This window comes from Papio anubis, chromosome 8, assembly GCF_008728515.1.
Source record: "Papio anubis isolate 15944 chromosome 8, Panubis1.0, whole genome shotgun sequence".
Lineage (NCBI taxonomy): Eukaryota > Metazoa > Chordata > Mammalia > Primates > Cercopithecidae > Papio > Papio anubis.
The window spans coordinates 86,751,631-86,765,923 of NC_044983.1; the positions used below are offsets into that span (position 1 = coordinate 86,751,631).

The window sequence follows — 14,293 nt, forward strand, 5'->3', positions numbered from 1 at the left end:
TAACAATATTAACCTTAAATGTAAATGGACTAAATGCTCCAATTAAAAGACACAGACTGGCAAACTGGATAAAGAGTCAAGACCCATCAGTCTGCTGTATTCAGGAGACCCATCTCACACGCAGAGACATACATAGGCTCAAAATAAAGGGATGGAGGAAGATTTACCAAGCAAATGGAGAACAAAAAAAGGCAGGGGTTGCAATACTAGTCTCTGATAAAACAGACTTTAAACCATCAAAGATCAAAAGAGACAAAGAAGGCCATTACATAATGGTAAAGGGATCAATTCAACAGGAAGAGCTAACTATCCTAAATATATATGCACCCAATACAGGAGCACCCAGATTCATAAAGCAAGTCCTTAGAGACTTACAAAGAGACTTAGACTCCCATACAATAATAATGGGAGACTTCAACACTCCACTGTCAACATTAGACAGATCAACGAGACAGAAAGTTAACAAGGATATCCAGGAATTGAACTCATTTCTGCAGCAAGCAGACCTAATAGACATCTATAGAACTCTCCAACCCAAATCAACAGAATATACATTCTTCTCAGCACCACATCGTACTTACTCCAAAATTGACCACATAATTGGAAGTAAAGCACTCCTCAGCAAATGTACAAGAACAGAAATTATAACAAACTGTCTCTCAGACCACAGTGCAATCAAACTAGAACTCAGGACTAGAAACTCAATCAAAACCGCTCAATTACATGGAAACTGAACAACCTGCTCCTGAATGACTACTGGGTACATCACGAAATGAAGGCAGAAATAAAGATGTTCTTTGAAACCAATGAGAACAGAGATACAACATACCAGAATCTCTGGGACATATTTAAAGCAGTGTGTAGAGGGAAATTTATAGCACTAAATGCCCACAAGAGAAAGCAGGAAAGATCTAAAATTGACACTCTAACATCGCAATTAAAAGAACTAGAGAAGCAAGAGCAAACACATTCGAAAGCTAGCAGAAGGCAAGAAATAACTAAGATCAGAGCAGAACTGAAGGAGATAGAGACACAAAAAACCCTCCAAAAAATCAATGAATCCAGGAGTTGGTTTTTTGAAAAGATCAACAAAATTGACAGACCACTAGCAAGACTAATAAAGAAGAAAAGAGAGAAGAATCAAATCGACGCAATTAAAAATGATAAAGGGGATATCACCACCGACCCCACAGAAATACAAACTACCATCAGAGAATACTATAAACACCTCTATGCAAATAAACTGGAAAATCTAGAAGAAATGGATAATTTCCTGGATACTTACACTCTTCCAAGACTAAACCAGGAAGAAGTTGAATCCCTGAATAGACCAATAGCTGGCTCTGAAATTGAGGCAATAATTAATAGCCTACCAACCAAGAAAAGTCCAGGACCAGATGGATTCACAGCTGAATTCTTCCAGAGGTAAGGAGGAGTTGGTACCATTCCTTCTGAAACTATTCCAATCAATAGAAAAAGAGGGAATCCTCCCTAACTCATTTTATGAGGCCAACATCATCCTGATACCAAAGCCTGGCAGAGACACAACAAAAAAAGAGAATTTTAGACCAATATCCCTGATGAACATCGATGCAAAAATCCTCAATAAAATACTGGCAAACCGGATTCAACAACACATCAAAAAGCTTATCCACCATGATCAAGTGGGCTTCATCCCTGGGATGCAAGGCTGGTTCAACATTTGCAAATCAATGAACATAATCCAGCATATAAACAGAACCAAAGACAAGAACCACATGATTATCTGAATAGATGCAGAAAATGCTTTTGACAAAATTCAACAGCCCTTCATGCTAAAAACGCTCAATAAATTCGGTATTGATGGAACGTACCTCAAAATAATAAGAGCTATTTATGACAAACCCACAGCCAATATCATACTGAATGGGCAAAAACTGGAAAAATTCCCTTTGAAAACTGGCACAAGACAGGGATGCCCTCTCTCACCACTCCTATTCAACATAGTGTTGGAAGTTCTGGCTAGGGCAATTAGGCAAGAGAAAGAAATAAAGGGTATTCAGTTAGGAAAAGAAGAAGTCAAATTGTCCCTGTTTGCAGATGACATGATTGTATATTTAGAAAACCCCATTGTCTCAGCCCAAAATCTCCTTAAGCTGATAAGCAACTTCAGCAAAGTCTCAGGATACAAAATTAATGTGCAAAAATCACAAGCATTCTTATACACCAGTAACAGACAGAGAGCCAAATCAGGAATGAACTTCCATTCACAATTGCTTCAAAAAGAATAAAATACCTAGGAATCCAACTTACAAGGGATGTAAAGGACCTCTTCAAGGAGAACTACAAACCACTGCTCAGTGAAATAAAAGAGGACACAAACAAATGGAAGAACATACCATGCTCATGGATAGGAAGAATCAATATCGTGAAAATGGCCATACTGCCCAAGGTAATTTATAGATTCAATGCCATCCCCATCAAGCTACCAATGAGTTTCTTCACAGAATTGGCAAAAACTGCTTTAAAGTTCATATGGAACCAAAAAAGAGCCCGCATCTCCAAGACAATCCTAAGTCAAAAGAACAAAGCTGGAGGCATCACGCTACCTGACTTCAAACTATACTACAAGGCTACAGTAACCAAAACAGCATGGTACTGGTACCAAAACAGAGATATAGACCAATGGAACAGAACAGAGTCCTCAGAAATAATACCACACATCTACAGCCATCTGATCTTTGACAAACCTGAGAAAAACAAGAAATGGGGAAAGGATTCCCTATTTAATAAATGGTGCTGGGAAAATTGGCTAGCCATAAGTAGAAAGCTGAAACTGGATCCTTTCCTTACTCCTTATACGAAAATTAATTCAAGATGGATTAGAGACTTAAATGTTAGACCTAATACCATAAAAATCCTAGAGGAAAACCTAGGTAGTACCATTCAGGACATAGGCATGGGCAAAGACTTCATGTCTAAAACACCAAAAGCAACGGCAGCAAAAGCCAAAATTGACAAATGGGATCTAATTAAACTAAAGAGCTTCTGCACAGCAAAAGAAACTACCATCAGAGTGAACAGGCAACCTACAGAATGGGAGAAAATTTTTGCAATCTACTCATCTGACAAAGGGCTAATATCCAGAACCTACAAAGAACTCAAACAAATTTACAAGAAAAAAACAAACAACCCCATCAAAAAGTGGGCAAAGGATATGAACAGACATTTCTCAAAAGAAGACATTCATACAGCCAACAGACATATGAAAAAATGCTCATCATCACTGGCCATCAGAGAAATGCAAATCAAAACCACAATGAGATACCATCTCACACCAGTTAGAATGGTGATCATTAAAAAGTCAGGAAACAACAGGTGCTGGAGAGGATGTGGAGAAATAGGAACACTTTTACACTGTTGGTGGGATTGTAAACTAGTTCAACCATTATGGAAAACAGTATGGTGATTCCTCAAGGATCTAGAACTAGATGTACCATATGACCCAGCCATCCCATTACTGGGTATATACACAAAGGATTATAAATTATGCTGCTATAAAGACACATGCACATGTATGTTTATTGCAGCACTATTCACAATAGCAAAGACTTGGAATCAACCCAAATATCCATCAGTGACAGACTGGATTAAGAAAATGTGGCACATATACACCATGGAATACTATGCAGCCATAAAAAAGGATGAGTTTGTGTCCTTTGTAGGGACATGGATGCAGCTGGAAACCATCATTCTTAGCAAACTATCACAAGAACAGAACAGCAAATACCGCATGTTCTCACTCATAGGTGGGAACTGAACAATGAGATCACTTGGACTCAGGAAGGGGAACATCACACACCGGGGCCTATCATGGGGAGGTGGGAGGGGGGAGGGATTGCATTGGGAGTTATACCTGATGTAAATGACGAGTTGATGGGTGCAGCACACCAACATGGCACAAGTATACATATGTAACAAACCTGCACGTTATGCACATGTACCCTACAACTTAAAGTATAATAATAATAATAAATAAATTTAAAAAAAAAAAGAAGGGGATTTCATTTAATTTAAAAATGGTAAAAGTTCAACAGTAAAAATTATTGATATTAGAATCAGCCAAGCTTTATGGTGTGAATAATTACCTGGCCTCATATTCAGAGACTCCAGAATCTAATGCCTCCTCCATTCTCGAGTGCCTTTGTAATATGTAAAGTCCTTTATGCCCAATTTAACTGAAACGTTTGAATGAATTTGTCGTTCCAAGGACCAGCCACAATCCAGATAATTTTATGAACCCATACTCATAGATATTTTGGTCACATTTAAACCATCAGTGGTCATTAAGACATGTCTAAGAACATTTTCTATGTGCATGTTTCATAACAACTCTGTAGGCAATAGTATCTACAAGGAATAAAAATGAACAGTTGTGAATTATTTCTTACTCCTTGAATAAGAAAAGTTTATTTGTTTTTCCACTCAGACACTGTACCTGAAATATAAGCCAAGGTCCAGTTAGTTGGGAAGCACATGAGTTTATACATCGGCCCTACCTCTGTGACACACAGTCCCAGGCTGGCTGTGCATCTGGCCAACCAGCCAATGTTGAGTATGCATCCATTTTTTCCAGCCCTAGTTCCCATTCCATTTCAGGCTTCTCATCTGTCAGGAGTAAAGCTTCTAGTCTCGCCTATCTTACAGATGCTATTGTGCAAATAAAATTATATATGTGAAATGCTTCTAAAATTTTAATGTGCCTGGAGATATTTTACAATGTCACTGTCAAACCTACCATTTAACAGGAAGACTCTCTGAACCCCGGTTTTTTTTTTTTTTTTTTTGTAGACATCTCTGCAATCAAAGGAAAAAGCATTCGTCCAAAAATAATGGTTTTTGGAATTAAAAAAATGAATTAAGGAGGGAATTTTCTTTTATTTAGGGCAATAATGCTAGTCTCTTGTTGAGCAAGTAGAATAAAGTATGATTCATTTTGTCTATAAGTAAACTAACACCTATTCTATTGTGTAACAGACTGTGTCTTGGGGTTATAAGCTGGTTCTAATTACCCTAGTCTTCTTCACAGGATTGGCCTTTGCTGTTCTCTCATCTGTGCACCCAGTGTTTGGTTTATATGGGTCTCTGTTTCCTGCCATAATTTATGCCATATTTGGAATGGGACGTCATGTTGCCACAGGTAATAATTCCTATGTTTATCCTTCTAATATTACTCACAAAAGAGACTTAGTGGTTATTACTGATTATATCTCCTTAGTAGTGTTAACATCACTGCTGAAAACCTCAGCAAATATTAGAGCAAGATATTTACTCTCCACACATCAGATAGTCAATATACTCTGTGGTTTATTGCTATATTACTGTATAGCCAAGGTTATTGCTAAGGATTCTTTGCATTTTTGAGTTGCAAAGATTCCACAAAAGAAGGGAAATAAGGCATGGTAGTACGCGCCTGTAGTCCCAGCTACTCGGGAGGCTGAGGCAGGAGAACCGCTTGAACTTAGGAGGCAGAGGTCACAGTGAACCGAGATAGCACCACTGCACTCCAGGCTGAGTGACAGAGTAAGACTCTGTCTCAAAAAAATAAATAAATAAAAATAAAAATAAGAAGAGAAATGTTATGAATTTACAATGAAATGAGAGAAAAATTTAGCTACTCAAAAAACAGTGAAAAATATTTTACATGTATTTGATATGTGGACTAAATGATGATATTTTAGGTTTATTCCAGGCTAGTTTATGCAATGCTGTTTACTTGGTGTAACTCTTACCTTACCTACCTCTATATTACCAAATAAAATATGAATGGTGATTTGGTATTAGATAAACCTGGGTACATGCCTTATTTGTTGTTTGCTATTTACATGGTCTTAGGCAAAAATTTAAGCTCCATTGCAGCTTTCTTGATAGTAAAATTACCTTCCAAATTCTAATGATTATAGTAAGAACTAGATAATTGACATACAGTGTCTAATTTAGTACTTGATATATAATAAGATTTAATAAAGTTAGCTATTACTATTACAAAATGGTATCTTAGTCTTAACTACTTAGGAAATCATAAAATAATTTTAACTAGAAATATCTATAGAGACATTTCTATTTATTTGGGGATTCTGTGATCTCAGCCTCTGAGTAATAACATTTCATGACCATTTCTTCAATGGTCAATTTGCATTATTGATTGTATCAGTTTCCTGTTGCTGCTGTAACAAATTACTGTAAGTTTGGTCTTTAAAACAAAATACAGGTATTATTCTACAGTTTGGAGCTTGGAAGACTGAAATGATATTCACAGGGTTAAAAATAAGGGGTCAGCAGAGCTGCGTTTCTTTCTTGGGGGCTCAAGGGCAATCCATTTTCTTGACTTTTCTAGTTTCTAGAGGCTCCCTGCATTCTTTGGCTCATGGACCGTTCAACCATCTTCAAAGCCAGCAGTATTGCATCTTCAAATTCTCTTTGACTCTGATTTTTTGCCTCCATTTTCCATGTTCAAAGGACCCTTGTGATTACATTGGGCACACCTGCATAATCCAGGATACTCTTCTTATATTAAGATTAGCTGCTTAGCAACTTTAATTTTATCTGCAATGTTAATTCTCTCTTACCATATGGCATAACACATTCAGAGGTTCTGGGGATTAAGATGTGAACATATTTGAGAGGTCATAATTCTGCCTACCACATTGATACATATATTTTCTGTTAACATAACATTTTATTTATGTAGATTTGGCTTTTTAGATCAATTAATTTTGTTATGAGGGAAGGACCAACATTTATCAATCACTTACAACATTGCTGCCTAAAGTGTGGCTCATGAACCAGTAGGTTCAGCATTATGTGGGAGCTTGTTAAAAGTGCAAAGCCTTTATTTCTATGCCAGGCCTACTGAATCAGAGTCAGCATTTTCATAAGGTCTCTGTTTTATTTATACATGTAATCTGTAGGTAACATATTATAGTATATATATGTATTTATATGTTTATGCATATTCATGTGTGTAGATATATTTAAGTTTGAGAGCCATGGATGTTCTATTTATTAGGTGCTTTATTAAGAGCTTTACATATGTTATTTTGTTTTGTTCTAGCAGAAGCCTTTTAAATAGAGATTATTACCTTTACATTGCAGATGAAAAGAAAACACTAAAATTCAGAAAGTTTCTGTGAGATCACAGATTAAAAGTCACAGGTGCATGGATTACAACCCAGGTGTGACCAAATCTAAAGCACAAGCTTTTAACTTTACAACCCACTGTTCAAGAATAAGCTTTTCTTTTGTATTGATGCAAAAAAGAGAAAAGCACAATAATTAATTATAAATTATTAAAGCCTATTTTTTCGATTATCTTGTTCCCTAATTTCCTAACAATTTGTTTTCATTTTTGAAAACATTTAAATATATATATTCTTAGCAATAAATAGATTGTTTTAATACTGACCTCTAAAAACATTTTCTCTGTGAAACCCAAGATAAAAGAAAAAGGCAAAACAAGTTTGTCCAATACAATGTAATTGCTTTAAGAAAACAAAAATACACAATTTGAACATACTTAAGTACACACTTACACAAAATGTTCTATGTCCTAAGAAATCAGTGTAAACATTTTACAGATATTTCATGCATTATTTTGAAATTACCATTTACATAAGAGTCTGTATTTAACAAATTATGAACAGCTATCAGAATCTTATAGTCTACTTGATAAATAATATGCATTTCAAAATATACAAAATTTACAGCCTTAACTGTAGTCATTCAACATTAAAGCCAGAGACTAATTCTGATTTCCCTTCTGTTAAGTCAAATGGGCTACGACACAATAATGCTAAAGACATTTTATTTCCTCATTTGTACTTCACCAAAGACAGCCAGTTAGACCTTCTTGTTTGTTTTTTATCCCAGTATTTAGGATTCTTTGGGTCACTAAAAAATAAATGATAATTTTCCCTTATTTTGCAACATATATACATCAGGGAAAATAGACAAACTAATTATTTTTTGACGTTCCTTTAAATCTTGGACATATGGACTGAGTGTCACCAATAAGTTCCTGCAAATTAATATACAGAACATACTTCTCTTTTAAATAATTTAATTTTGATGCATATGCATCCCACTTCCACAGTATTATTAAGATATTGATGTCACTTTCTTGAAGAAGAATCGCTTTATTTGGGATTTTGCCTTCAATTTAGGTGGCTGGAATGCAATGCTGACTTACTAAATACAATAATAAATTATGTTAAAGACATCTTTAAAAGTAAACTATTCATAAAATCAGAGTATAAAGATGTGAAACATGCTGTTTTGCTCAACAATGTGAACTTTCTTATTTTAATGTAAAATGGTTTTTTTAAAAAAAGTCATAAATCCATTGATTACTTTTTGTGGCTTGCAAAGAACATATATTGGAATAAATACACAAGAGTCAAAAGTCTGGATATTAATCCAATAGAAACAGCATTACTGTACAGAACCAATATGTGACAATTGGTAGGATAATCTTAAACTTTCTCTAAATTAGGGAAATTTATTTAAAGAGCAAAGTTTAACAATTTAGAGAGGCTATTGTGAAGACTGTATAAGGTACTTTTCAGAAGAAAAAAATAAACAGTTATTTACTGATAGATTACAATATGATAGGACTTGGGGTAGTGTTTTTTAAAATACGAAATCTCATTTATTCTCTACCAAAATTTTGTAACTAGCTATTTTACCATCATTTTACAAATAAGGAAGCTGAGAGAGGTTGGGTAACTTACCAGGATCACAGGTTCATATTAAGTAGAACTGGGATTCGAACTTGGGTCTGTTTAACTCTAGGGCTCATAGTCACTTCCTATGAGACCCTGTGACCCACAGTACTATTGAGCTATCAGGTAGAAGTAGTGGTATATGAGGGTACCACTAATAGGCTGAAAGCCTAACCAGGGTAAAAAGTTGAGCAAATGAGGCAAGAATAGAGAATTAGTAGGGAGGAGACAAAGACAAAGGGGAGACCTGTATATAGATAATATAGAATGTCATCCACAACAGCCACACATATTCACTGGCAGTCCCACTTCCCTTGATTGTCCTTCACTACCTCAGAAACAGCAAAGCATTATCCTTGCTGAAGAGGCAGTACTCCCATGTCCATACTGGTGTGGACATGTCCTCGCCATTGCTGTACCCATTGCTGGCAAGTCCTCTGTCTGGAGGTGTTCTTGAAATTGACTCACACACAGATGAAACTTCCTTTTGTTCGCCTAACAAAGCCTTTTAGATGGCTTTCTCTTTTACCATTTGATTCCCTCCCATCTTCCTCCAAATCCCAGGAAAAACAGGTCTAAAATAAAAAATTAACTCGTCTATATGTTTTAAAAAAATTCTGTAGTCATTTGTTCAGTGGCTTTTGTACAAAACATTTTGCTCTGTGCTCTAGGAGATTTAAACATCAAAAGACAAACTCCTTTACTCTCAGAAGTATCTGATTTGATCTCTGGAGCATCGTGTTGTAACATACCCTCAGAAATATGTCCTATCAAGACCAGATTCTATAGTGAATGTTCTCTACTTGGTATTTCCCATCCTGGGTGCTAGAATCTTATTTCTAAAAATCAGGTGTATTACATTAGTTTCTTGATGTACTCTTCATTTAGTACTCTATGATAAGGACAGTGGTCATGATTTATTGATGATTTATTGAGAATGACTTATCTCATTAAGAGAATGTTATTCAATCTGTTGTCTGTATTTATGTACCACCAACTCTATGGAACAGAGAAAAGCATACAATATAGACCATAACAGAGCATGCTGACTTTAGTCTTATTAATAATTATATGAATAGCTACCATTTATCAGGGGTTAACTACATGTCATCTTCTGTGATATGTGCTATATTACATTATTTAAGCCTCATAACAATCCCATTGGGTGAGAAATGCTGTTAATAGACAAAAAGATTGAGGTGACAGTTCTGGGATTTTAGGCCAAGTTTTTTGGAGGCCACAATCATCGTGTTTTTCTGAATCCATAGCAGGTACCGCCTCTCTTATCTAGTAAAACCAAGGATTGGCTGTGTTGAATTTCCAATGAGACCTGTTTCTGTTTGACTCATGTCTCACTTGCCTTATGCTGTTTTGTGCATGGTTTGTGTTGGGATGTCTACATGTTGAACAGGCCCTTTTCACGAAGTCTCACTTATGACCTGAAGCAAAGTAAGATCTTGAAGTAATGAGAGTAAATGTTTGCACAATGCTGCAGTTTATTTCTATAACCCAAATTTGCCAATCCCTCTTTGAGAGAATCAGCATTTCCATGTTCACAAGGCTGCATTCTCAGGCATGCTGTGCCAAGATGAAGGGTTCAGAACTCTTGGCAGGAACAGGGGAACACACTGAAAATCGTCCCATACATGTGCAAGGCCATGGCAATTCTTGGGGAATACCCCTAAGCCTAATCTAAAAACAGTAGACAGAAATGGTATGTTTAATTATTTTATGGGCCACAATACGTTGTTATATGATAATAAAAATATGCTCTGCTATGAGACCACAGAGGGTGGAAAGATTAAGCCTAGTTGGAAAGATCTGGGATGAATCCTTATTATATATGGGATTTGAGCCAGACCTTGAAAAACAAGTAGGATTTGCACAGGTAGAATGAAGAAGCAAACATTTCAGGGAAAAGGCTGAATTTACTGAGGTTTTCATACCTATCATCTCATTTATACTCCCCTTAGACCCTGAAATGTAGGTATTAGTACTCCCACTTTATGGATGAGACCATTTATATCCAGTGTAATGTGCTTTAGGTTACATTATTTGTAAATTGAGAGTTGAATTTAAATCCAGACCGTCATCTTATTTCCTGTCCCAGGACGTTCTTTATGCCAGTCTGCAGAGAGGTGGGAAAATGTCTGAGCCAGGTGAGAATACAAACAGATGAGTGGCTGTAGGTTGAATGAATAAGCGTATGTGGAGGTAAGTTTCTATTTCATCCATGGAGAGAGGTGAAGAGTGGAGAAGCAAGGGCACAGAGGAGAGGAAAGTGTTTCTAACAGATTTGTTTGGTTTCACAATGTAGCTTCAACTTTAATGACAGAATCCCACAATTTTTATTGAGTCTTTTAACTGAATTACTAACAGAAGATTCCCCACACCACTTGGTTTCAGGCACCTTTGCCTTGACATCTTTGATATCAGCCAATGCCGTGGAACGGATTGTCCCTCAGAACATCCAGAATCTCACCACACCGAGTAACACAAGCGTGATGGGCTTATCCGACTTTGAAATGCAAAGGATCCACGTTGCTGTAGCAGTTTCCTTCTTGGGAGGTGTGATTCAGGTAAGTGATACTGACACTTGAGCACAAAGAAAGGGACACAGCAGCAAAGGGAAGGCAATTGGTGTTTTATTTTTATTCTTGTTCATGAGTTTGTCTTTCCAGATGGATAAAGGCCTGATGTGTTTTATCATGATGGAAATGCTGTTTAGAGTCATTACTGTATAAATGCTGGTTGAATGAATGAACTAGAATCAATAAATTGAAGTTACACAGGAACAGTTTTTGGTCTTTTAAGAATGAACTTTCTAAAAAATGTTTTAGAAAATGAAATGAGCTTCCTTGTAAGGAAATGAGGCAATCCCTGTGTCCACATAGTGACTAGGTCATCACTATAAGGGAAGGTTATAGGAAAAATTCCTACAATGGGAAGGAGATGTCACCAGATCTCTAGTGTCCTTTCCAGTTTTCAGATTTTATGATGTTGTTGCCTCCACAGTAACAAATGGTACTTGGTTTATGTCATATGTTTGCTGATCTGAGGTCACTGGACTCAGATCTGTACCACCAGCATCATGTTGCTGCCAAGATTGCTACAGTCTATTTCTTCAAAATATCAGAATATGTAATTTGATGTTTCTAATCAGTCGTCAAAATTAGAAAGCCCAGAGGTGACTATAAAATAAATGTAGACAGGCACTGAATATTAGATATGGAATTGCCTGTTTGATAGCCATTTTCACTTACTCTCTTGTGGTCAACTGAATTACATGTGCATAAACTTCTTGGGTGGCTGTGTTTTGGGTTGCGAGACTATTTTACACTGTAACATTATTTACAAGGTCAAAGATCTTGTAAATACCAAGAAGGGAGAAAAACAGTTGATGATTGGCTGGAATTAGATGGTAAGAGAAAACATGTGACCTAGAAGAAAGGAAGCATTAAAATTCTTAGAGTTACATTGCCTTCTACCTATATGAAAAGGCCAAAGGAATTAAGGATGTAAAATGAAATGAGGATAAGAACTCATGTCTTCATAGTGCTTGAGAGAAACAGACCAACCATTTGAATGGCAGCTCATTTGCCTAGGAGACTGACCAGACTGGTAGACCAATCAGTATTTTCTATGGCTTGTATCTGAGCTATCATAAAATAAAAACTAGTTGCTTGGGTACCCTGTAACTTTCGGTTTATTTTTCCAACTATGGATGATGCCAACCTATTCTGAGGCTTGCACAGGTAGGCTTAGTGGTTTTTCCTCCTTGCCTGGCCTGTATGAGGTTCTCTGAGATCTGTCATCTATCTCCATCTTAGAAATAATCAGCCCTGTGAACTGGTAGATCAAACATGGATACATTGCCTTGGATTTTGCATATGTTTTCCTTAATTTCTATTCATTTAAAATAAAAAAATCTTTGTATTAACATTGCAAAGATAATATTGTGTCTCTTTTCTGTCCCTCTATTTTTTCACTCATATTTCTCTTTGAATTTATGGTTTTTACTAGAGTTGTATATTCTCTTACTCTACAAAGCATGAAACAAGTAGTTTTAGGTTATTTAATAGTGTAGTACTAGTTTTAGGTGTATGTTAGTATAGTAAAAATCTAAGAGTATACATAATTAGCAGTAAGACCCAGCAACCTTCTACTTAGTCTCATTTTAACCATCTTCTGAAAGTTTGAAACAATCATCAGGTATTCTGTTATTATCTAGTATATTTGGATTATGACTTAAAATGATAACATCTAAAAGTCAAAGCCAGGATTCTAACATAAAAAGTATATGTCTCATTTTCCCAAAGGAAACTCCCTAGAATTGTAAGAGCAAAGTAGAATATTATTAAAGATAATAAAAATAATATTGTTTTCATGGCCTTTTATTACACATAAAATCAGATTCAGAGAGTTGCGTATTTTCTCTTATAACTTCATCAAACATCTGCTTTTCTTCCTCTTTAGCTCTGATCTTGGATATGTGACTTACGTTTTAGCCAAATTTTAAGCAGATGGCTGGACTTTATTTGACCTCCAAACTCATCTTTCCATTGTCAACTAGAAACTTCGAGAGTTCTGCATCTTTGGGATTTAGCTGATCAGTCATTTTTCCTTTTATTACATCAGATTTGAAATCCACTGAATCAAAGTATCCAGTTTCTACAAACATATGAAGTGTGCGTTTGCCTTGTTTTATTTATTTGTGTATTGTTTTGATTTTGCTTGCATATTATTTGGTTTCAGGTTGATTTTTTTCCCTCTGAAGATCCAGCTGACAGAATTATTTAGGTTAATAAGATTATATTGTTACAGTGTCTGAAACAATCATGTCTGATCTGATTCACAGTTAGAAATGCTCTCAGCTGCAAGGAACAGAGAACCCTCCTACTGGAGGCTTACACCATAAAGATATTTATTGCTTCTTGTATTACAGGAAGTTATAGAAGTAAGTTCTGGGCAGGCTTTGGTGTCTGGCAACACATTCAATTGATGAACTAATCTGCTTTCTGTTATTACATAATAAGGGCTCTGTGACTTATTGGGTGTGTGGTTTTTTTTTTTTTTTTTTTTTTTTTGCTTTCTCTTCTTGTAACTGACAAGTAAGTTTCTCCCCATAACGTGTAGCTTGTATTTGTCTAATTTTCCCCACACACAACCCTTTCTCTACTTCTTTACTTGACTTATATTCTTTAACTTTATTTTGATGACTCTAGTATATCTATCTCTTTAATTTTAATTTATGCATTTTTTAGAAGAAAGAATAGCATAGAACAATAAAGGAATTGGAGTGAAACTAAAATGTATACTTATAGCAAACTGTCTTCATTATATAAAATTTTTGATTTTAGTTTGCTCTTTGCCTTTTTTTTGCTTTTCCTCCAATGTTTTGTAAGTCTATAATATTTTAGTTTGTTTTCTATGTAAGACATTATTTAAAGAACAAAGTTCTTGAGGGTATTAATACTATCTTAATGCATTTTAAAGTCATCATTATACCTAGCATAGAACTCTACATGGTAGAT

The 14,293-nt window shown here is 35.7% G+C and overlaps 1 protein-coding gene across 4 annotated transcripts in view; it reads left to right on the forward strand.

Moving 5' to 3' along the window:
* The window catches only part of SLC26A7 (solute carrier family 26 member 7), a 150,609-nt gene that overhangs the window by 41,136 nt on the left and 95,180 nt on the right, over positions 1-14,293 (forward strand). For 3 of the 4 annotated variants that reach the window (XM_017962164.3, XM_031669668.1, XM_031669667.1), the window contains 2 exons: positions 5,069-5,179; positions 11,166-11,338. In XM_017962164.3, the coding sequence (XP_017817653.2) occupies positions 5,069-5,179; positions 11,166-11,338 (284 nt within the window). The remainder of the gene's footprint in view (positions 1-5,068; positions 5,180-11,165; positions 11,339-14,293) is intronic. The other variant, XM_031669666.1, reaches the window with a different exon arrangement.